Source organism: Cetorhinus maximus, chromosome 7 (genome assembly GCF_964194155.1).
Source record: "Cetorhinus maximus chromosome 7, sCetMax3.hap1.1, whole genome shotgun sequence".
In the NCBI taxonomy this organism is placed as follows: domain Eukaryota; kingdom Metazoa; phylum Chordata; class Chondrichthyes; order Lamniformes; family Cetorhinidae; genus Cetorhinus; species Cetorhinus maximus.
The window spans coordinates 111,681,629-111,707,141 of NC_135885.1; the positions used below are offsets into that span (position 1 = coordinate 111,681,629).

A 25,513-nucleotide genomic window follows, 5' to 3' on the forward strand; every position below is an offset into this window, starting at 1 on the left:
TAGAGCTGGATAGAGGGCCAGTGATAGGTGGAGATAACCAAAAGATGCCATAGACAAAAGGACAAAAAGGTGTTGAAGCCGGTGATATTATCAAAGGAATGTGATAATAAAGGTACAGATAGCCCTAGTGGGGGTGGGGTGGGGGGAAGGGATCGAAATAGGCTAAAAGGCAAAGATAAAACAATGGATGAAAATACATTTAAAAATAATAGAAATAGGTGGGAAAAGAAAAATCTATATAAATTATTGGAAAAAAAGGTGGATCGGAAAGGGGGTGGGGATGGAGGAGAGAGTTCATGATCTAAAATTGTTGAACTCAATATTCAGTCTGGAAGGCTGTAAAGTGCCTAGTCGGAAGGTGAGGCGCTGTTCCTCCAGTTTGCGTTGAGCTTCACTGGAACAATGCAGCAAGCCAAGGACGGACATGTGGGCATGAGAGCAGGGTGGAGTGTTGAAATGGCAAGTGACAGGGAGGTCTGGGTCATGCTTGCAGACAGACCGAAGGTGTTCCACAAAGTGGTCACCCCGTCTGCGTTTGGTCTCTCCAATGTAGAGGAAACCGCATTGGGAGCAACGAATGCAGTAGACTAAGTTGAGGGAAGTGCAAGTGAAATGCTGTTTCACTTGAAAGGAGTGTTTGGGCCCTTGGACGGTGAGAAGAGGGGAAGTAAAGGGGCAGGTGTTGCACCTTCTGCGGTTGCATGGGAAGGTGCCGTGGGAGGGGGTTGAGGTGTAGGGGGTGATGGAGGAGTGGACCAGGGTGTCCCGGAGGGAACGATCCCTGCGGAATGCCGCCGGGGGGGGTGAAGGGAAGATGTGTTTGGTGGTGGCGTTGGCAGAAATGGCGGAGGATGATCCTTTGAATGCGGAGGCTGGCAGGGTGTCCTCACTTATCACCCATCCAGCCTCCGCATTCAAAGGATCATCCTCCGCCATTTCCTTGGCCTGCTGCATTGTTCCAGTGAAGCTTAATGCAAACTGGAGGAACAGCACCTCATCTTCCAACTAAGCACTTTACAGCCTTCCAGACTGAATATTGAGTTCAACAATTTTAGATCATGAACTCTCTCCTCCGTCCCCACCCCCTTTCCGATCCCCCTTTTTTCCAATAATTTATATAGATTTTTCTTTTCCCACCTATTTCCATTATTTTTAAATGTATTTCCATCCATTGTTTTAACTTTGCCTTTTAGCCTATTTCGATCCCTTCCCCCCACCCCACCACTAGGGCTATATGTACCTTAATTAGCACATACCTTAGATAATATCACCAGCTTCAACACCTCTTTGTCCTTTTGTCTATGACACCTTTTGGTTATCTCCACCTATCACTGGCCCTCTGTCCAGCTCTACTTGTCCCACCCCCCCCCCCCCCCCACCCCCACCCCACTTAAACCAGCTTATATTTCACCTCTTTTCTATTTTTCCTTAGTTCTGTTGAAGAGTCACACAGACTCGAAACGTTAACTGTATTCCTTTCCGCAGATGCTGTCAGACCTGCTGAGTTTTTCCAGGTATTTTTGTTTTTGTGTAGGGGAAATTCACTGCTCAGTATCTGTTTCCCCATGTAAGGGTCCTGACCCAAAACCCAAAATCCTGTCCTGAAACAGCAAGAAGGTGATAAATTAGTAATTTTGTTGAGAAGAGCCAATTTGGTGATTTAAGAAGGAATCTAGCACAGGTAGATTGAAAAGGGTGATTGCAAGGTAAAACAGTAACTGAACAATGAAAGCTATTTTAGGGAAGGGATAGCTCAGATACAAACTAGTCATGTTCCTTTGAAAGGAACAGATAGAACATCCAAATATATATCCGATCGACATCAGTTTTTTATTAGCCATGCACATTGTTCATAAAAATAGATTAACTTTTTACGTGTGTTCTGTTATGTAATGGCCATCATAATTTGTGCTTGTTTAAAATCTTTATATTTTTGCTCAAAGTTGAATCAGGGATGATTTAGAAATGTTAGAAAAAAAACTTTTTTTTAAGTATCCTCTCCAGTTTACACACTGACTAGACTACATAGTCTTATCAGTTACTGTTAGCATTAATTAACAAATAGCAGTTTCACACTTGAAGGTATAATAAGAGGCTAAACATGAAACAAAACTTTTGACATTCATCTGAAATTGGTCAGTCATGGCTAAGGGTAAAGTTTCTTCTGTGCTGGTAAAATGATGTGCCTTAATTCTCAAAAGAGCCCTGACTATTACATTAGAAATAGAAAATGCTGGGAACGGTCAGCAGTTTAGGCAGCATCTGCAGAGAGAGAAACAGTTAAAGTTTCAGGCTGATAACACCATTCATTCTTGTAACCTTTGATTTAGACTTTAATACAGAGTCAGTAGTTTTGTGCTGGAGCTGAAAAGTTGAGATTCAAAATTAATTTTACTTGAGAACCTTATAGAAACCAGAGAAAATACTCTTCGATTCCATCAGTAGAAAATATGATATCTAAACAATTATTTTTTTTGCTATCAGGATCCTGTTTTATTTACTGGTACCATGAAGAAGAACCTGGATCCCTTTGATGAACACACTGATGAAGCACTGTGGAATGCATTAGAAGAGGTAGGAGCTGGATTGGGAAACCATAATATACTTTCAAGGCAGTAGGGTTTTTAAACACCTATAAGTTGCTTTGAAGTGTACTTGGCTCCTACATGTTTGCATTATGCAAGTTATTAAGTAATCTACCAGTGCAATTTGTAGAGAAATCTAGAAAGCTGCCTGTGTTTTGGGTGCTGAACGGTCTCGACCTTCAATATGGCAGGCAAGAAGCACACATTCATTATGAGCCGGGGGTATGCACTGACTGCATTCAGGAAAACCAGGACAGTGAGCGGTTCTTAAAGGGACTGCGGGGTGCCACCACGAAGGCTTTCAAAAATACATACATGAATGTCGAGCCAAGAGGTGCAGCATTGCTCCTTCTCACTCGACTGCCACCCTTCCTCTTCCACCTGCCCCTTCCACCCCATAGCCACATCCATTTCTCTCTCCCTCTTTCTTTCTATCTTTCTGACATTTCCAAAGGCAGAGAATAATAAGGCACAAAGGGATATTTTGCTACAATTGCAAGCAATAATGCACTGAAGTAGAAATACACAAGATATTATTAAATTGACCTCCTGCAGAGCTCCCTGTTAGTAGCACATTTCAGAATTCTAAAATCCTTGCAGTTCTAGTAGTTCTTGGAATATAGGTTTGTGAAGATTTCATGGGAAGTGATCCTCATGGCATCCTCTTAGTTTTCACATGAGGGAAAACAGAATAAAACAGGAGATTTGACTCTCAAAGCAAGTCTGGGTTTTAAAGTAAAAGCAAAATACTGAGGATGCTGGAAATTTGAAACCAAAACAGAAAATGCTGGAAAAACTGAGCAGGTCTGACAGCATCTGTAGAGAGAGAAACAGTTGACGATTCGAGTTCCTGAAAGAAGAGTCATATGGACTCGAAATGTCAACTCTGTTTCTCTCTCCACAGATGCTGTCAGACCTGCTGAGTTTTTCCAGCATTTTCTGTTTTCGTTTCTGGGTTTTAAAAGTACATTTTTAAATGAAAAAAACTGTTATTTTCATATAATCTTGATGATGATCACGCTTTTAGAACAAATGACCTCCCCCCACCACCAGCAATTACGTTCTGAATATCTGTCCTATCATCCGAGGAAGCAATGCAACTAACTGCTCCATGCATAACAAAGTGAGTTCTTTGACAGTGAGTCAGACAAATAGTTATTATGGAACAACAGAAGAAAGGAATTTCTTAGGGGAGAAAAACAGTTAATTTTCTTTTTAATTTGTCTTTAGCCTGATTATCTGAAATCTTATCAAATATGGACGGAAAGCTGAGTTTCTGTCACAGCCACCACCCAACATTGTATAAAGTACATCTAATCATGTTGGCACTCACTATTTAAAGAAAACCTATCCACAGTAAAAAGTCAGAAATAATTAAAATGATCCTGATTTTATGTTCTGTAATACTTCAAAACGTGGTACTGTTGTCGTTGCTGTAAATATCCATGCTTGACTGCAGTCATAACAGAATTACTTTGAGTGTTCTGCTCATTGGAGTATAAAACCTAGCTTTCATTGATGCAGAGAAATATAATGATGATATCAAAATTGTGGCTGTGTGCGTTTCATTATATATATCCTTATAGGAGACAAAATATTTCTGTAGTCCTTGGGCTCAATTTAAAGAGTGGAAGAGACTGTTCAAAAATGATGGTGGCACCAAAACTTCACTCTAAGGGAATAGCATGCCCTTTCTTCTCATTCTCATAAAAGCCTTTTTGTGGCTTTGCGTATGAACAGTTCCTCAACAGCATTTTAATGTTTTGGTAATACTTGAAGAATGTTCTGGCGACATCACATAGAAGCCTTCCAATTTGACATTTAAAGACACAAATTGAATTTTTAATTGCAATGTGTAATTTCTCCCCAATAGAAAGTCAATTTGGTTGTGCAACATGTTAGAGTTTTGCTTTTTCATCTTATTGGTGCCTGTTTAAACTCCATCTGGGTATATAAAAGAAAGGAGTTTTAACAGATGTCAACCCTTCCAAGGAAAGCAAATCTTGATTCTCTACCTATTTTGCCCTGAAGTGATCTCAGTACTCAAATTTGACAATATAAATGCTACAATTAGTGTTGAATTGATACAGACCTTCCCTGGATGTGGATTTTCATATTTACAGATTTGAAGTATGAGGGATGATTGAATGCTTCGGTCAATTCATTATTGGATAAGATCACAGGTTGAGGAATTGGAGCTACAGGCCAGAATTTTAAACTGTCTCTCTGCGGGGTTCTGAGATTCCATCCGGGATCCCGTCCGACCCAACACGGTCGCGATTTTACACTAGGGTGGGCAGGGCCTCAGACGGGAAGACTGCCCTTGCCACTTAAGGGCCTTTTCTCGCCCAGCCTCAATTTTTAGGCTGGCAGGAGGATGACAAATCAAGGGGCATACCCAAAAACGCACAGAGTTTGATCTCGGTGGGAAGGGGGTGTCACCTCCTTCAGAAGCCTCCTTCTGACTCCCCTTAAGGCCGGGTGACCTTCCGACCTCCCCTCCCGCCCGACCTATCCCCCGAGACCCCAATCACCCCCTCACAACCCCCCAGGCCTTCCCTACCCTCCCCACCCTGGGACCCCTGCCACTTACCTCTCCTCTGGTTCCCAGCACTTAGTTCTAGGCAGCTCTCTTCAGTGCCTCTTCTGGCCACTGCAGCGGTGTTCCTGGAGGGACTGGAGAGCCGCCGGCCAATTCAAGGTAGAACTTACTCATGGTGACGGGCGGGAGTCCTGCCTTATGCCAATCAATGATTGTTAGAGCATGAAATGGCATCCGGCCTACTGGAATCGGTCAGGCAGTCGAGCCCCCACCATCCTGAAAATTCAGGCCATGGTGTTGCGCCCCAGTTCATGCTGTGCTCACATTGAATGCAGCTTTCTGCTGGAAGTGCAGAATCATATCTCGATTTTAAATCCAACCCCCACCACACCCCCGCCACCCTGATGGGCAAGGTGAGGTTGAAAGGGGTGAAAATCCTAAAAATTAGATCTCACCTCCAAGCCACTTCATTGCTGGCTGCCATAATGTTAACAGCGATGTTCCAAACCTATTTAAGATCGAAAAGCTAGATGATGTCATTGGCACAGAAATGTAAATTTTAGGCCCATCCAGACAGAGTCCAACATTGATTCCTGGCAACAGCAGCACAACAAGCAGGAGCTGACTGGCCAGAAGAAGACCAGGTAACTTTTAAAAGTGAGCCTGTTTTTGAGTTCCATGCGAGCTGGGGAGGGAAGTGAGAATGCTCCCACCCTCCCCCCCCCCCGTCCCCCGGCCTACAAGGAGTTCTTTGGCTGGCCCCCCAACCCACTCTGCTGATCTTTGAGGAATTCCCAGCAGCAGCATCCCCACAATCTTTTGGGGATTTGCCATCAACAGCGTGGCCTGTTTGCTATATTAAAAACATAATCCCCATCCCCCCCACAAGAACGTGATTCAATGGAATCCTCTCCTGTCACTGACTGTTGGGACCATTCCCACAGGATCCCATCAGCAGCCAAATTTCCCCAAGCACCCTGATTGGGTGTCAAGCTGGACCTTTTTGTGATTTATTTAAATGAGACTCTGTCAATGCAATCATCAGGGCCTGTACATCCATACCTTGCTGGCTTCATTGCCCAGTACCAGATTCCTGTATAACCTTCCTACCCCACTGCATACACACACGCCATGCAATCACTCCTATGGTAATGTTATATGCTGGCTTTGACCTATATTAGTTTGTTTTCAGACAGTGCGGCGTTTCCATCATATTGAACATGACATCGTATGGTCCTGCCCTGCCCCAGAACAGTATTTTCCTCCTCCCATGGACTTTACCAGGGAAGTGATCAGGTGAAAGGAAGTCTCTAGTGGATCCAATCCCTCCATTTGTCGCATGTGTGACCATTCCCATCACTGGCCTAGAGATACTGGCATGGTTTATCTGAGAGTTTCAGGAAACAGTGGGAACAGGAGTAGATGTGAGGGAAATGGACTTGGAACCCACGCCTTCACCCTTCCGTATGCAATGGATGGGGTTGGAGCACCAAGCAGCTGGGGAAGGGAGATTGAGAAATTAAGGTTGGCACAGTGAGGCAGTCGTCAACCTCAGATCCTACATCCCGCTCCACCCCACATTTTGCCACATTTTCCCTTTTGTCTGCTCCAGTTCATATTACTTCCTGAATTATCAGGTAAACCATGGCAGTCCAGGATAGCGGTGGGAATGGCCCTCAGGTGACAAATTAAGGAACAGAACCCTCTACAGAGTTCCTTTTATCTGATACTGCATTATGGCTTGTCTGACGTTGGATGTTGCTCTTTCACCGAGGACAAAGGTTGCTGGCCATTGTGCAACTGAAGGTCAGAAAAGGAACACTGCAGACCTTTGATTTTATGAGCATTGACTGAAGTGTACTGGACTCACTTTTAACCCAATTCATTGAACCATACAGGGCATAAAGCTGCTACTTTAAGTCATTTTTTATTGAGATAAAAGTTGATTATGATATTTGCTTTTGTTAAAGCAGGAGGTTATTTATGAAACAGCAGAGCTCTATTTCTAATGCCTATGGTCCCAATAACTATTATTTAATGGGATGGGAATGAAAAAATAAATCCCACTACCCCAGTACTGGGAACTCTGACGTTTATTGAACAGATGTAAACAATATTGTATTACTTTTCAAATTCAAGGAGTTGTGTAAAGGCTAAAAGCAAACTGCACTGCAAATACTCTTTGACCTTCTTTAAATTGATATTAATATTATAATATTACATTGTATGATTCACTTCATAGGTGCAGCTAAAGGAGGTGGTTGAAGAATTGCCAGGTAAGATGATGACAGAACTAGCTGAAGCTGGTTCCAATTTCAGCGTTGGACAAAGACAACTAGTGTGCCTTGCCAGAGCAATTCTCAGAAAAAGTAAAATACTTATCATCGATGAAGCAACGGCAAATGTGGATCCTCGGTAATGACCTGCACTTCTCATACAAGTGATCTTATACTGGTATTATAACAGCGCTGTAAATGCTGCTAAGAGAGTGTATTGACAGTAATACCTTCAAACCAGGCTTTTTGATAATCAGCAACAAAGAAGATAGAGACACATAGTTAAAAGCTGCAGTATTGTAATTTGAGTTGGATTACTCTAATTGATATTTTGATTTTAGCATTCATGAAACACTACGTACTGGACAGAAAAACTGCCGCATCTTTGTAATTCTATTATTATTTAAACTTGCTTAGAAGTACAGTGTATTTTAACCTAAGAGTGGATTAGCAGCCTCTTTTAAAGAAGTAGATGCTGGAATAAATCCTATAAGACTCCACGAGTGCCATTCAAAACCATAGTGGAAATTTATAGAGTCAGTAACTGTCCATCAGGATTTCACAGAGTATTTCCTTAAATTCTTGTAACCTTTTTAGCTGTGTAAACAATACTCAAGTTTAATTTACAATGAACAGTCGAGTGATAAGATGATTAATTGTAACCCATTTACATAACAAAGTCATAGGAATTTGAAGAAGTAGAGTATTGGAAAATTCCAATCGGCCCATGAAATTTATTCTAACTTTACTTTTAACCCATTTCTACCAGCTGAAGTGAGTATCACAAAGGTTCTTTCTTTAGTCAACATGGGATTTGAATAGGTACAATGTGAACTAGTTCTTCACTATAGGACATTGTGCATTGCTTTTTTTTAATGAAAGGGCTGTATAAAAATCATATAAAATGTTTTATAGGATTTCCAAAATGATCTTTAAAGAAAGGGTGCAATTTATTTATTTATTCTCAACCTTTTCCTGATCGCATATTGAATGCATTGATTCTGAGCTGAGGGTTGGTCCCAAGGTTCTCAGCACCAAGCGACCATGCCTGTGCCTTGACTGAATCTGAGTGCCAGAACCAGGGCCATTACCCTCAGGCCTGATTGCATTTTTATCCGATAAGCAAACACAAGCATTTCCAATAAGGATCACTGCATAACAACCAAAGTAGAGAACTATTTTCCCTTCCCTAGCCCAAAGGTGCTGCAGTCTGCATTTATATCCTAATTGCCATCCTGGTTGAAGTCAGCATACACAATGCAGGCCAGGAATCAAACCTGGGAAAAATTATTCTTATGGTTCTGTGAAATATTTCCTTTAGTAGCATATATATTGAGTAGCCTGATTATTTTTAACAATATGAATAAAAGTTAAAAGCATTTCAAGAGATTCAAATTAGATCGTGAAATGAAGGGTTTCTGAAGCCTTTAAATGAGAAAGATCACACAAGATCAAAGTTTTTGGTTGGAACTCATGTTCAATTGCCAGTTTATGCAATGTATATACAGCGCCTTAGTTGAAATTTATAGTAAATGTAGAATAACTGAAATTTCAGCTGAAGTTTGACATTTCACAGTCTGAAAACAACACCCAAACCCCTTTCTTTCTCGCTCCCTATTGTATATATTAAACACGCACGCTCACACACATCTCAATTTATAGCCCATAGTAGTTAAATTTGAAGATGACACTGGGCCAGGGATAGGAAACGTGGATTCAAATAAGCCAGCCAAGATTATGTAAAGTATTCTCAACAGCAGTTTTATATGGACTAATTAGTATTAAAAGAAGTTCAATACAGATATGTGCAACATTCTGCATATTGGAAGTGAAGTTAAGAAGCACAGAACTTCATGAGGATAAAACCTTGCATTTACTGCCTCCATGTCCTTGATGAGTCCCCCTCCATGCTTGACTCTCAGAAGGTTGGGCCCTTGAGTGCTTGACAGTACTGAAGAAACCACACTTGTCATTGGTGTCTGAGAGTTGTTGGATCTCTCACACTCTTTCAACCCACTGTTTATTCTTTATGTCAGGGTTTTAAGCTGTACCGCTGCCTTCAGCCACCTATAGGACTGGTTCTTTTCTCTTCAGCTGTAATGGAGTTCCCAATCAGTGAAAGCTCTGTGCTTATGCTTGATTAGATCCTATATCTCTTGGTCATTTTCATCACACCAGTCACAGTGTTTCCTGGTAGAGACACCAAGGACCCCTTCACAGGTGCTTGTTATGGTGGACTTTACTGTCACTATGGATACACTAACTTCTGGTGCCTAGAGGTTGAGAGGTTGGCAGTAAGGCACTGAACTAGAAGGGATCCTTGATGGGACCTTTGAGGCCTTCAATGTTAATTTTCTTGGGCATTGCTTCTGCTGCCTCTGCTGTTTGGAGGTCAGGCTGGTGGAGTTGGTAGATCAGGTAAGGCAGTGATCAGTCCAGCAATCAGCAGTATCTGTCCTGGCGTGGGTGATGTGGACTTCTCTCTAATCCCTTGCTCAAACAGTAACGTAGTTGAACAAGTGCCAGTGTTTGGACCATGGGTGTTGCCATGAGGTCTTACCCCTTATCCCACTGGAGAAACAGGGTGTTTGTTATGGCAGGTCATGTTCGAGACATTTCAAAGCTCCTATATGCTTCGGAGACTTGGACGACCTACACCAGGCACCTCAAAGCAATGGAAAAGTAAACCAGCAGTACATTTGCATGATCCTCCAAATACAGTGGCAAGAAAAGTAACCCAACAGCAGCATCCTCTCCCAAGCCAACTTGCCCAGCATTGAGGTGCTGATTTTTTTTTATTCATTCGTGGGATGTGGGCTTCACTGGCTAGGCCAACATTTAATGCCCATCCCTGGTTGCCCTTGAGAATGTGGTGGCGAGCTGCTTTCTTGAACCGCTGACGTCCATGTGGTGTAGGTACACCCACAGGGCTGTTAGGAAGGGAGTCCCAGGATTTTGACCCAGTGACAGTGAAGGAACGGCGAATATTTCCAAGTCAGGATGGTGAGTGACTGGGAGGGGAACTTCTAGGTTGTGATGTTCCCATCTATCTGCTGCCCTTGTCCTTCTAGGTGGTAGTGGTCACGGGTTTGGAAGGTGCTGTCGAAGAAGCCTTTGTGAATTCTTGCAGTGCATCTTGTAGATGGTACACACTGCTTCTACTGTGCATTATTGGTGGAGGAAGTGAATGTTTGTGGAAGTGGTGTCAATCAAACGGGCTGCTTTGTCCTGTCAGTGTCAAGCTCCTTGTGTGTTGTAGGAGCTGCACTTGCCAGGCAAGTGGTGAGTATTCCATCACACTCCTGACTTGTGCCTTGTAGATGGTGGACAGGCTTTGGGGAGTCAGGAGGTGAGTTATTCGTTGCAGGATTCCTAGCCTCTGACCTGATCACTCAAAACCAGCTTCACTGGGTGGGACATGTCATTCATATGCCTGGCACCAGATTCCCAAAGCGACTGCTCTACTTGGAACTCAGTCACAGCAGGAGACTCCCAGGAGGACAGCAGAATGATTTTAGGGATGTCCTCAAAGCATCCCTGACTCATAGGAGACCCTGGCTTGTGACCCACCAAAATGGAGAAGGCTAATTCAGGAAAGCATTGAACAAATCAAGAGACTTTGTCAGGAATATGCAGAGATGAAGTCAGAGGGCGCACACAAACTTCCAAACAACCCATTTACCCAACCTTTCAACGCCACCTGCCCCACATCTGGCAGAGTCTGAAGATCATGCATTGGACTTATCAGCCATTTGAGAACCCATGGAGTTGGAGAACTGGATTTGGAGTTGCAAGATATTTTGATTTGCCTGGATCAGGATGGTTGACAAAGATTTGAGGGGCATAGCAACAGCAATTGGGCCAATGTTGGAGGCAGAAAGCTGGAGCTTAGTATTGTCCACATACAATAGAAGCTGATCCAGTATTTCCAAATTATATTAGCGACAAAACAGCCTGTATGCATGTGGTATATTTTTATTCTACCTTTGTTGCATTTTATTGGTTTAAAGAAGCTTGTCTTCTTTTCGATTGATCTTACCAGAAGCACTTCATGGTAACTGCTTTTTCTGCATGGGTTCAAACAAGTCAAATATAGTTTGCAGCCAAGTGATAAATGGCATCTAATACCTATTGGATGGAATGTACTTACTTTCCAGAGGATAGACCCTTTGTCTGCAGAAGTTCTCTTTGTTTGTAATCCTGCATGTGATGAGAAGCTTTATTTGATTTTGAAAGATACGTATTTGATCCTCTTCTTCCTAGTTGAACTTTGAAGGTGATGGAGACCTAAGGACTAATTTAACAAAATTCTGGAGGGCAAGGCTCTCCATTGTAACATTGGTTCTTATATCTCAGACAGCCTTACAGCAAAGCTTCTGAGGCTAGACACTCATGTACAATTATACACACGTATAAGTTAATTTAAGGACATTTCTAAAATTAGACATTATCGAGAAAACTAAATGTCTTGCCGTTTATTAGTGTTGTATTGCGGAGGCATAACAAAGTTCTATAAACTTATCTATTTATTATAAATTCTTGTTACTTTTAACAAACCTATTCTATAGTTTATAGCTTATCTTGTAGTCTGATGGTGTTGGGTCCAAATGGCCAGACTTGGGTAAATCAATGTACAACTGGTTTTAAGATTTGGCTGGACCACATGACGTGTTAGTAGGCCTCCCTTTCCTCTGGCAAAACTATACACTCGTCCAGGATCACCTTGGGAGCCAAAAGAACCCCCAACTTCTTTTCTGCATTACCAATCTTGAATCACTTTCCACAATCCCTTCCAACTTCACCACTAACAAGTGCAGGAAGCACGTGGACTTTTTTGCTACCAAGGTAAAGGCCATCAGAGCAATCATGTTTCTGCCACTTGTTATGACATGGCAGATGATTTGTACCAGGCGGATCAAATCCATGAGGGAAACTTAATCACGCGGTCACAACTGTTTTGCAATTTGTATTTTATTTTGAATTCAGAAAAAGTAAGACCACCACAACTTCAGAAGTTTTTAGTCTTCCAGTACTTTCAGTATTTAGTTCACTAGTTGAGCACTTGCCTTTCAATGACTCATTGATTTTCCCCTTTGCCTCTTGACAGGGGTTTTCAGAGAGAGCAGGTTATAGAGATATGGGGAGAAAAAGCCAGCTAGCTATTATTGTGGAATGACTAGAATCTTCCACACACAGGAGAAAGAGGTTTTAGGTCTTATTCCTTTCAAGCTAGAAGCTATTCTTCCACAGTGTCCTCACACAAAAACTTGATCACCCAGTCAGGAGCCAATTAAAACGTTGTTTCCAGGCAGCTCCCTTAGTCCAGGACTCCTTTCCGGCCCCACCCTGTCTTTCATGGCACACTCTGTTCCAGGGCTGCAACATTGTATATATCTCTCATCTTGTTCCAGTGGACATGTCTTTCAAACTGCAGCCATTGTAATTCTAATCCACAGTCCAACAGAAAATAAAAAGATATGTTCTTTACAACAGTCCAACAGAAATAAAAAGATATGTCCCTTACAATTTCAAATTCCCTTTCCTGTCTTTTTTCTTTCTCTTGCCTTTCCGCCAAATCCCTTTGGAATGCCCTTTCTTTTTCCTTTTCTTTTCCTGCTGCCTCTAGTTCCAGTTTTTTTTCATTTCTAATTCTTTTTCCTTTTCGTTTGCCTCTAATTCAAATTTTCTCAGTTTCTTTGCTTGTTCAAATTCAAGCCTCTTCATTCCTAACTGAAGTCTCACTACCTCCAGCTGTGACTCACTAGTGGCAGGTATCCCTTCCAACTTTAAATGTTGTGCTATCACTTCAACTATGCCTGCTTTCGTTGCCCCTACAGGTAACCTCAACTGTAACTTATCCGCCAACTCTGTTAGCTTACCAGTAGATACTTTTTGTAACCCAATCAGAGTTCTATCTTCTACTTCCATAAAAGATGTAGCCATGGATACAGCCATATTTGCAGTCTCAGCAATTTAAAAATACCTCACACCCAACTCCTGAATTCAAAGTGCTTCTCATATTCCTAACCTTAAGATTCACCAACTCCAAACGAATCAAGGAATTTCAAATATCCCGCAAAGAGCCCCCAATTTTGTTATGATATGGCAGATGATGTGTGCCAGGCGGATCAAATCCATGAGGGAAACTTGATCACTTGCTCACAGCTGTATTTGTATTTTATTTCGAGATGCATGCCCAGAATTCAGAAGTAATAAGAATACCGCGACTTCAAGGTTTTTAGAAAACTAAATTAAACATTTATTAAGAAAAGAAAAGATTTCAAGTATATAGGTCTACAAATTACTACTATAATAACTCCTAAAACCCCTAATTAATCTGGCTTTCAGTTACACCCCAGTTAAGGCAACAGTAAAAACAAATAGATTTAAACAGACCCAGGCAAAGCAACACAATACCCTGGACAGTGGATTTCGAAATGAGTTTTCTCAGCTTTGGTCCCTGTAGACAGCAACTTAATACACAGAGGCTGAAGTGTTTTCACACTTGTGTTAGATCTTAGAATGCCTTCTCCTCTTACACATAGCCTCATCTCCTTTATGCACGTTTCTCCCTTTTTAATGCAAGCTCCATTGTTCTCAATTGTTTTTGTAACTTTATTTTTCTCATAATACAAATCTTTTCATAGTACTAATTTTATCAGTAACCTTTGGAAAAAATAAACACACTGTTTGACTTTCATTTTCATTATATTTTCATGACATACCTCCACAGCACTGAAATAGCCCTAACTAAGCAATGAGCACCATTCTTTGTGACGGTGACCTTGCGGCTTTATCACTGTTTGACTTTTCTGCAGCCTTTGACACGTTGTTGCCATGCCATTCTATGCCATCATGCCATAGATGATACCTAGCTCTCTGTTCCCTTGCTGATTGTACCATTCAGTTGCTTCTTAAGTGGTAAAAGGGGTTTTACCTCCATCATTCTATCTGCAACTCCATGATGGGGCAGAGGCAGTAGGGTGATGCACAGGATTTAAAAACAAGAATGAGAATTTTATAATGGAGGCTTTGTGTGACAGCCAATGTAGATCAGTACACGTAGGGCTGTTGTGGAGAAAATTGAAGTGTGCTCTCTAGAGAGAAAAAAATATTTTTTTAAGAATCCAATTTGAGTTTTTTATTTTTAAAAATTAAAATTTTATGATATACAAATAGTAGACCATAATTCCAAGACCAATCCAGTGATTGTCACTGTCTGTAACATCTGGTAGTACCTCAACAGTAATCAGTAGTTAGTGACTGTGACATTAGACGGAGGGTGGAATTTTCTGCTCCGAACACGAAGTGTGGTGGCGGGCGGGAAAGGCGGAGCAGACCCCACCGGCCAGTGTGGAGGGGGTCCGCACCAGATCATCTGCTTTTCACCCCATTATGCATGCATAAATGAGGAGCACATCGTATCTCGTGGCAGGGCAGCCTGGGGTTCATCTACCCACCATTACCACACTAGCTAATATTTCCAGGTGCCATATTTAAACAGCACCCATGCACCCATTCACTCTGCAGCCCAGGACTTGCCATAGCAAGCACTGGAAGGGCCCCAAAAGAGACGACCACTGTGCACCCAAGTTCAGCAACAAGGCACTGGCGGCACTCCTTCAGGCTGTCGAGGACTGGCGAGAGGTCTTTTAGTCCATGAAGGGAGCTGGAATTCCACCAGCCTCACCACCAAGGCTTGGGAGGAGCTCGCCAGGGTGACCAATGCCTATGCTCCTCAGAAAAAGACTGCTATCCAGTGCAGAAAAAGGATGAAAGATTTCATCTGCTCCACCAGCATAAGTCAACCTTCTCACTCTCAACTCACACTGTCACATGGCCAATAGGCATTTGCAGGGTTACAATCCATAGGGATCTCACACACTACCAGCACAAGGGACATCATCACTGAATCTCTTCCACACATTTTTACATCTTCATCTCTTGTCACATCTTGCACAAGTCGCATCTGGCCCTTACATAGATCCATTCAGCACCTACAGAAAGCAGGCATGCTTATCTCTGCTTTGCTCACAGTCTGTCCATCTGTCTTTATGCAGGACAAGATCACCCACAACAACAGGGAGAGATCCCAAACAAGAGGGGGGATGCCAAAGCTCAGACAACTCACACTTTTTGGAAAGAAGGCGGCAGAGCTGGCTGGTGAGGACTGGGACCGTTCCTGTGCCAAAGGCAAGATCGGTGTCGCCCAATAAACCAGTGAGGCCCCATCAACCACTCTTCACCCACTCACTGAAACTGTGGGTGCTCTTTAATGTAGGTGGCTATCTAGCCAATCACTAATTATCTCTCCTCTCCATTACAGCCACGAGCAAGAAAAGGGGAAGACAACCACAAGCCAGTCCATCAGCCCCAGCCACCAGGCCACCTCGGATGAGGATCCCGAGGACCCACTAGGTTTCTAGCCATCACTGCATTCACCTGCACCCTCCACAAACGCGTGACACACACCTCGGTGGGACCAAGTTTTAGAGCAGGCTCAGGGTCACCATCCTCAGCACAGATTTAGGTCCACAGGAGGCGGAGGCAGTGATAGCCATGGTCACCGACACTCAGAGGACTGCTGGAGGCCAGGCTCCTGCTCAGACTAAGTCCAATGACCTTAGAATCTGGGATCTGCTCTCAGAGAGATGTTGGAGCTCCAAAGACAGGCAGGGTTGTCAGAGGCCACACCAGATTAGAACTGATGTTGTGGTGCCGACATGCCAGTGCATCAAGCTCACCAAGTGATGACCGCCATGGAGACCTTGGTCCAGGAGTTTGTGCTGGATTTGTGCTTGGACCAGCACACCATCGCTTTAGCCATGAATGGGATGCATCAGTGGCTTTGCGAGAGGTAAAGACAGGGCACCTCGATCTACCTCCACGAGCCCCTTCTCCTAAAGGAATTAGGGAGGGGCCCTTGGGCATCCACAGAGAGGAGGACTGTGAGCCAGACACACCAGGCCAATCCACCCAGGACTCACCTGGGCTGTCCAGCTGTTCTAAGCCCCTTCTGCCTGTCACTCCAGCTGCTCAGGCTGAGGAGGGTGCACTTGTCCCACAGCAGGAGAGTCAAAGCAGGCCGGGGCACTCTGGTCCTCGGCCCTCCAGAGGACACCCACCAAGGTCATCACATTCAACAGGGCATAGTAGTCAGCAGGCTGCCTTCAGCTCTGCTGTGGATATCAGGCAAGCACCTCAACGCAGCGGTACAAAACTTTAAGAAATATTGAGGGCACAAAGGTAGCTTGGGTAGTCACTCACTGTATATACTTTGCACTTCTGTAAATATATTTTGCTTATCTGAAATTCTCATCTAGTGAATGGCACTTCTATCTGATGCAATTCTCCAAGGTCCTACAAGTGTGACAAGTGCCCCCCCCCACCCCTCTTCGCTTATCTCATGTGGTGTGCCTCAGGTCTATGGTGTCTCTCTCAATCTCAGTACAGTGAGTTGCCTTTATGTTCACAGAAGTGACATGAGCAAAGCTTCTTGCTCTATCAACATGGTGGTTGGGCAATGTATATCTGAGACTTGCTTCAGAGGATCATATCATGTGGCCTCATGAGTATAGATTTTGCAGTTTTGTATATTCTTCTGATGCTGCTGCACTGAAGACTGGTCAATGTGGATTTGATAGGTTTTAATGGTGACCCGAATTGGAGTCAGTCTAACTTGGTTCATCTTTAAATGGCCGCCATGTCATGTCTGACAGGCTTGAGTATGGGTTACATTTCAAGTAATAGTTGGGGACCTTGGGCACTCATGACAGCATGTATTATGACATTGTGACCGCATTTACAGCTAGGCATCACCCTTATAGTAGGTCCCATTCTCCACTTGCGTGATGCAGAGCTATGGACCTAGCCAGCACTTTGTGACTCCTGAAGTGTCTACTAGATAGCAATGACTATGCAAGATCAGAGGTGTGTGTCTAGGCTCCTGATGCCAGACTATTAAATGGAAGGATGCCGCTCTGGATCTGAAGGTCTGGCTAGCATGGCTTGAGATAATCCTTGATTCAGATCTCCGATGGGTAATCAGCATGCTTATCTGATCATCCCAATGCCATCAGTGCGCCAGGTTTCCTTGTGTCTATCTTAAACTGCTAGAATGAAAATGTGGAAGCCTCAAATAGGATCAGAGTGAAGTCCCGCTGCATCTGATGTGTGCTCTTTATTATCAACAAAGTTACTAAGTAATGCTGTTCTGGGCCACAGATGCCAAGGCAATGTTGGACTTGACCTTGGGAAGCCCCGTAGGAAGGTTGGGTCATGAGTGCTTGTCAATGATCAGACAATGGCGCTACCGAAGCGCTCTCTGTGCACTCAAAGTTCACCTGACTCTCAGGCTTGCAACCATGACTGAGAGTGACAGATCACTACGTCCTAAAGAACGATCTCATGCTGGGAGTCAGTATGAGGATGAGGCCAGAATGTTATTCTTGCATGAGGGACGACCTGTGCAGAGATGCCACAGTCCAGTTTCAGATCAGACCTCAGACGTTCAGGCAACAACCAGTGACAGATGATTGTCACTCCAGTGGTGCCTTGCAAAGCTCCAGGCATACTGCCACGAGTGCACTGAGGTTTGCAGTGCTGCTTCTGCTTCTTGAAGGCTGCCATAGGCAGTGAAATGTTGGTGGGATGCTTGAAAATACAGCACCTATGTCAAATTTCTTCACTTTGTGTGCTGGTGGAGGTCTTATCCCATAACAGAACAGCCACATGCTCCAGAGGTTCCAAGATGAGGCCATCGTCACACAAGACTGTGACAACACATTCTGAGATTGATGTCCTTCATTTTTTTTATTCATTCATGAGATGTGGGCATCATTGGCTAGGCCAGCATTTATTGCCCATCCATAATTGCCCTTGAGAAGGTGGTGGTGGGCTGTCTTCTTGAACTGCTGTAGCCTATGTGGTGTAGGTACATCCACAGTGCTGTTAGGGAGGAAGTGCCAGGATTTTGACCAAGCGAAGTGTAGGAGTGGCAAAAGTCAGGATGGTGAGTGGCTTGGAGGGGAACTTCCAGGTGGTCGTGTTCCCATGTGTCTGCTGCTCTTGTTCTTCTACATGGTAGCGGTTGTGGGTTTGGAAGGTGCTGTCTAAGGAGCCTTGGTGAGTTGCTGCAGTGCATCTTGTAGATGGTACATACTGCTGCCACTGTTCGTCAGTGGTGGTGAGAGTGAATGTTTGTGGATGGGATGCCAATCAAGTGGGCTGCTTTGTCCTGGATGGTGTCCAGCTTCTTGAGTGTTGTTGGAACCGTACTCATCCAGGAAAGTGGAGAGTATTCCATCTAAGGGGATAGCCTTTATCACACTGAGATAATAAGGATAGTAAAGAAGGTGTTAATGTCGAGCCTGCATGGAGGGCACAGGTGAAAGAGGCTCATATGAGCTAGTCATAGTCATCACCCTGGAACCTTGTGGCTATAAGGATCTCATGCAGCCATCTGCCACGTCTAACCTGTGCTATGGCCTCTCCCTCTGGGGCCTCAACATCCTCACCCTCATCAACCTCATCCCTTCTGAGGTCCTTCTCATCAGAGATGTGCAGCTCCTCCATCTCTCCACCTGGCAACTCATTCCCCCCTTTTAGTGCCAGGCTTTGTAGAGCGCAGCAAACACGATGATGCACGACATCTTCTGGGGAGAGTCCTGGAGAGAGCCACCTGACCGGTCTAGACATCAGAAACGCATCTTCAGCATGCCAATGGTCTGCCCAATCAAGGAGTGTGCTGCAGAATGAGCCATATTTTACCTCTCCTCTGAAGCACTTCGTGGCTGCCGAACAGGCATAATTAGCCACGTCTTTTGGGGGTAGCCTTTATCACTGATGAGCCAACCCCGAATGCGCTGAGGGCCCTTAAAGACCTATGGCACCTGCAGGTGACTCAAGGTGTAAGAGTCATAGGAGCTCCCATGGTATCTCACACAGACCTGCATATTCTGCCTCTATGGTTACAGATCAACTGTACATTGAGAGAGTTAGGAGCCTTTTCAATTGATAAATTGTAGTGGCTGCTGCCAGGGAGCTCTTAAAGCCACAGGTGTGCAGTTGATGACACCCTGCACCTGTGGGAATCCGGAGATCGATGCAAATCCCACTGCTCTGGCAGTCCAGCTGGCTGGCAGGGAGAACGGAGATAATTGTGTGCCTTACTGAATTGGGCATCGGTGACCTCTCGGATAAATTTATTAGTGGAGGATTGTGATATTCGCAGAGGTCACCAGTGGAACCCTGGAACGAGCCACTCGCAAAAAAGTTGAGTGCGGTAGTCACCTTTATAGCCACTGGCAATGGATGGCCTCCCAGCCCCTGCAACATCAGATCCCTCTGAAGAATGTGGTCGATATGCACCACCACGTCCCTTGATGAGCGGAGGTGCCTAGAGCACTGTTTCTCACTCATCTGCAAATATCAGAGGCGTATCAGGTACAACCTGGGTCGCATCCAACACCTCCGTGGAATTGGTGTCTCTGCCTCAACTTCTGGGTCCTCCTGGAGCCCCGCTGGCCCATGTTCCTCAGGGCAAGGTTCTTCCCTTTGCCCTGCCTGACAGTGATGTGCCCCCCTTCTGCTCCTCAGAATCATGAAAAAGGAGGCCTGCTGCCTCCACTGTGCACTTCTCCTCATCCCTGGGAGCAAAGTGAACAGACATGATTGCAATGATCACCTCGGGCTGCCCTTATTCCAGGCACTCCATCCCCAGATTATCCCTTGCAGCTGTCGCACAGCCTGAAGGATCAGTGGAAGCTGCCCATGTCCCACTGCCCCAGACACCTCAGGTGCTTTCACTGGTTGGATCTGGTTGAGTATAGCCAGGTGCTATGAGCCTCAGTCAGGACATTGCCAGGCTGTTTTCTTTGGAGTAGACTAGAGCCCAAACTTGCACTAATGTAATGACTGTAATCGTTTAGGCATGTAAAGCCTGAACCTGTCAGCTGCGATGTGTAGAGGTCTATGGAGCATTTTGCATATGCACATTAGCCAGTGCCTTTTTACAGTTGGATCCGTGTGACCTTTGCACATTCCTATGAGAGGGACAAACGGTCATTCAAACCCAATCAACATTTGGCCCCCAGCCACAATGGATTCTCACAAGAATGCACCCCATGAGTTAAGGTGCCCAAATCCTTCAATTGGCATTTGAGTATTCCTAACATGGTCTCGGTTGAACCTTGTTCTCCATGCCCTGAAGCAGTAATTATTAGGGCGCCAAATTAATCGGCCCAAAAGTGCGGTAGTCAACTCCTCCCACAAGCCCTCAGACCCTCCCCTGGTGATTTTTTTTTCCTAGGTTATTTTTCAACTGTGTCATTCCATTGGCTGGCGAATTGGTACTTCTCCGTTTCCATCAAGAGACCAGGTTCCATTGCCACCTGCCCCCTCTACACCTATCCCCCACCCCACCCCATGACTGTTCAAGTCCCTCCTATCATCCTGGAAGAGCATCATATGCAAGTTTTCCTCCCTTCGATTACTCTCCTTCCTCCCCCTCTAAACTTGGAGCCCACCGTGATTCTTGTAGATATCCCTGTGCTCCCCCCGAACCAGTTTCTATTGATATCCTGATGCCCTGTGTTGACCTGACCCTTCTCTATCTTGAGGCCCTATGCATTGTAACCTACTGAGACACACACACCCTCCCCACCGACCCCTCCAAATGCTTCCCTCTTAGTTACCAGTTCTCCATTTACAGGCTGCAGATGCCTCTCCTGACTATGACTGTGCCATTTGCGGCCCAATACAAAGCCATCAACCCCAGGACTGAAAGATGTGAGGGACTGACCACTCCCTGCACACCATGCTGTGCATGACCGACTGAGGACGGACAGGCCCTCCCCTGCCCTGGACTGGGACCAGGATGTGCATGCCAGGCACAGCCTTGTAGATGGTGTGCACTGCCCCAGGACTGGCTTTGCTTTCTGGCCCTGACTCTATGGTGTACACTGCCCCAGGACTGTCTCACACTTATGCCCTCTCTTCCTTATTTCCCCCAACCCCCAGTCATATGTCTCTGTCCACCCCTTCCTTCCCAGGCCCCAGGCAACCAACGCCCCCCCCCCCACCCCCACCCCCCCAGTCATGTATCTTTGTCAGCCCCTTCCCTAGCCTCTATCTAGTCTCAACGCCGCCCTACCAAGTCAAGCATGTGCTTTCCAGCCCCTTCCCTTGCCTCTGTCTTGTCTAACCATTCCCCCCCACCCCCCCCAAAAGTCAAGTGTGTGCCTTACAAACACCTCCCCCTTGCCTTCCTGCAGGCCTGAGCAGCCCTGGCACAGAGTCAGAGCAGCTGCAAATGCAGCGCAGTGAAAGGTAGGCGAGCGATACATACACAAACCTTGAACTCACAATTGAAGTGCTTTTCGTCAGATGTACTTCTGTTATATCTGGTCGTGATTCATGACAGTTGAATTAGCTGCCAGCGTAGCCATTTTACTTGGAGTAGGGGGAGGATTTTTACCTCGTCGGAGGGGGGGAGGGCATGCGCAAACTTTGCGCGTGCATGCGGGTGCGCACTTGAAAATCTCCCTGAGGCACAGAGCTGCCTCAGGGAGATGAACATTTTTCAAAATAAAAAATAAAGATTTTTAAAATGTTATAAAACATGTCCCCTCATGTGAGTCTGTCACATGAGCAGGGACATGTTATTAACTAAATTTTAAAATTTTGATTTTATTTTTATTTGGTGTTGGAAAACTCATCCTGCCCGTGGCTGAGGTTGCCTAAAAAATGCAAAGGCCGCTTGGCCTTTTTACCTGCCTGCCAACCGTAAGGATGGACGGGCAGCGAAAAATTTCTCTCAATTAACTTTTTAATGGCCTTAATGGGGCCTTTTAATTGTCAGCAGGTGTGCTGCTGACTCCGGCACGTGTCCACCAACCGAAATATCGCATGAATGCGCGATGATGTTGGGATGCTCGCCTGATGTCATCGCACATCATTTTACGCTCGGTCGGGTCAGGCGACCTGCCAAGCTGAAAATTCTCCTCATGATGGTAAATACATCACAAAGTGTTGCAAATTGATCCCAGAGAATGAAGAACCTGATCATGTTTCCATTACAGCACCATGAGTTTCTGGAATGAGTCAGTGTCCTGATCTCGACCACCCTTCTTGGCAACCAGTTACAGCTATTGATTGTCCTGCGTGTAAATAAACCCTGGTGTCTGTCCTAAACCTACCGTGTACAATCCTGAACACCTGTCCCCTGAGAATCTGCACCCTGGTTCTGCTGTAGTGAATTATTCTTTTTCCATTGTTCTCAGGAGAGGGAAAGAGTGACAAGGTTCCATTTATTAACCTTCTGTTGCCCTGAGCTGCTGGTAGTAATAGTGGGCTTCATGAACTGCTGCAGTCCTTGTGGCAATGTCACTCCCTCAATAGTGGTAGATAGGGAATTCTAGTAACACTGAAGTCAGAATGGCATGTCACTTGGAGGGGAACTCTGTGTCTTGTCAACCTCAACTCTTCAAGTGCACTGAACATCGGTGGATTCAAAATTGCCCATATTCTATTCTGCGCCAAGTCCTCCTCATGCATCATCACTGTTTAGCTAATTGCCATTGGCTCCAAGTCCCCTAATTCAAAATTCTCATTTATGTTTAAATACTTTCATGGCTTTGCACTTCCCCATTTCTACAACATCTGACTGGTCTTATATGCATCTTCTCTTTTACCCCACCTTGGTCAGACATGCCTTAAGTCATCTCAGCCCTATGTTCATCCCCAGGCCCCTCCATCACTCCCACCTTCCTCTCCTCCCTTAAGGCCCTCCTTAAAAACCCACCTCCAATCAAACTTTTAGTCATCCTCTTAATATTTCCTTCTCTGGCTCTGCATCTATTTTTGTATGATTACGCTTTTGTGAAGTGTCTTATATCTACAAATGATACATAAATGTGCTGATTAGTCACCTGTACAGCAGAATCAGTTCATAGCCTTTATCTTGCTGCATGTTTTACTTTATACACGAGAAGGCTCAGAGACAGAAAGCAAAGGGTAAAGGTTAATTGGTCTTTTTGTGACTGGAAAGTTGTACCCAGTGGGGTTCTGCAGTGCTCAGTACTAGGTTCCTTGCTTTTCGTGGTATATATTAATGATTCGAACTTGAATTTAGAGGGTAGTATGATTAAGAAGTTTGCAGCCAATACAAAAATTGGCTGTGTGGTTGATAAGAAAAAAGAAAGAAAACTGGAGAAAGATATCAGTGGACTGGCCAGGTGGGTGGAACAGTGCCAAATGGAAGTCAATCCAGAGAAGCGTGAAGTAATGCATTTGGGGAAGCCTAACAAGGGAATATAAAATAAATGATAGGATACTGAGAAATGTAGAGAAACAGAGGGACCTTGGAGAACATGTCCACAGATCCCTGAAGGTGGCTAGATGGATAAATAAGGTGGTCAAGAAGGCACATGGGATACTTGCCTTAATTAGCTGAGGCACAGAATATAAGAGCTGGAAGGTTATACTGTTACTGTTTAAAATGCTACTTACGCTGCAGCTGGAGTACTGCGTGCAGTTCTCGTCCCCGCATTGTAGTAAAGATGTGATTGCATTAGAAGGTGTACAGAAGAGATTTATGAGGATGTTGCCTGGACTGGAAAAATTTGATTGTGAGGAAAGATTGGATAGGCTAGGGTTGTTTTGGAACAGAGGAAGCTGAGGGGAGACCCAATTGAAGTGTATAAAATTATGAGAGGTCTAGATAGAGTATAGAGAAAGGCCTTATTCCCCTTGGTTGAGGGGTCCATAACCAGGGAGCATAGATTTAGGGTAAGAGGAGGGAGGTTTAGCGGGGATTCGAGAGGAAATTTTTTTCACCCAGAGGGTGATGGGAATGTGGAGTTCACTGCCTGAAAAGATGGTAGAAGCAGAAACCCTCATAGCATTTAAAAAGTACTTGGATGTGCACTTGAAGTGCTTTAACCTACAGGGCTACAGAACAACAACTGGAAAGTGAGATTCAGCTGGATGTCTACTTGTTAGCTGGCGCGAACACGATGGGCCGAATGGTCTCCTTTTGCACTGTAAATTTCCGTACTTCTAAGGCTGGTGAGGTTTTTTATAAGATTACCTCAGATTCATTAGAAAATGAGTTTGTATACAATTACAGGAGAATTCCAGCTATAGCATATGTTGTTAAACTGTGTATTCTCTTAAAATCTGTTGTCTCATTAAAGAATAATACTTTTTTTATATTGATTCTTTCTGCTGAAAACTATAAGTTAAAGGTGGTGTAGCAGAGCACTAAATTGAAAGACCTCTTCATATGGTATCTGTTAACATCCTTTATAGTAAGTATACGTACAATAGAGCATTGCAGATCACAGAAAAAGAATTGCAATAGAAAACAGCAGGTTCAGTAAATATAACTAGAAATATTCCTCATTATTTCAAGCTAATATGTTAAGTATCCAAAATTTCACCCGAACCCCCTTTACACCCTCAAATGAGGCTTCTGCTGCACTTTCAGCAAAACTATCATGGTGATGCAGTGGGAGCAACTCCAAGGAAATATCCAACCCAAGTGATGGGGCTGGATTTAACTAGGTGCTGGGTCCACACTGCACACACCACCCCCGCCCTCCCTCAGCAAAAAAGTCAGGGTGAGCCCATCCCCACTCCAGCATCTCGTCTCGTAGGCATTTGACGCTCAGTGGTGTGAATTGGTCCAATTTAGGCAGGAAACCCACCTGTAAGAGATGCCAGCCAATCAAACAGCCAGAAAGTAGCTCTCCAGCCTCAACACTGAGGAGCCGGAGTGAAAATAAAGTGTGGGGTTATTGCCAGGGCCATGCTAGCAGGCCCGAGTGAGGGGGTGTGAGGGGCTGGTGTGGACAGGCCAGATGGGAGGGGAACTGGGGCGAAGGTGGGGAGGGCCTTCTGATGGGTCCAGGGCACCTGTTAAGAAGGCAACCTCCCTTGCTGTCTCTAGCCTGCACAGTAAAAACTGTCCGGTTGGATGCTTGGGCCTCTTCTGCCACCAGTGAGTGGGTAGGTAATGGGCAAAATTGTGTTTTACAGGCTCCCCCTGGCCTGCAAATCCGCTACCGGGGGTGGGGGAACTATAAAATACAGCCCATGGACTCATTAGC

General features: G+C 44.7%; 1 protein-coding gene across 3 annotated transcripts in view; it reads left to right on the forward strand.

The window, feature by feature from the left end:
- The window catches only part of abcc4 (ATP binding cassette subfamily C member 4 (PEL blood group)), a 405,942-nt gene that overhangs the window by 353,363 nt on the left and 27,066 nt on the right, over window positions 1-25,513 (forward strand). For all 3 annotated transcript variants that reach the window (XM_078545915.1, XM_078545916.1, XM_078545917.1), the window contains 2 exons: window positions 2,485-2,574; window positions 7,370-7,542. In XM_078545915.1, the coding sequence (XP_078402041.1) occupies window positions 2,485-2,574; window positions 7,370-7,542 (263 nt within the window). The remainder of the gene's footprint in view (window positions 1-2,484; window positions 2,575-7,369; window positions 7,543-25,513) is intronic.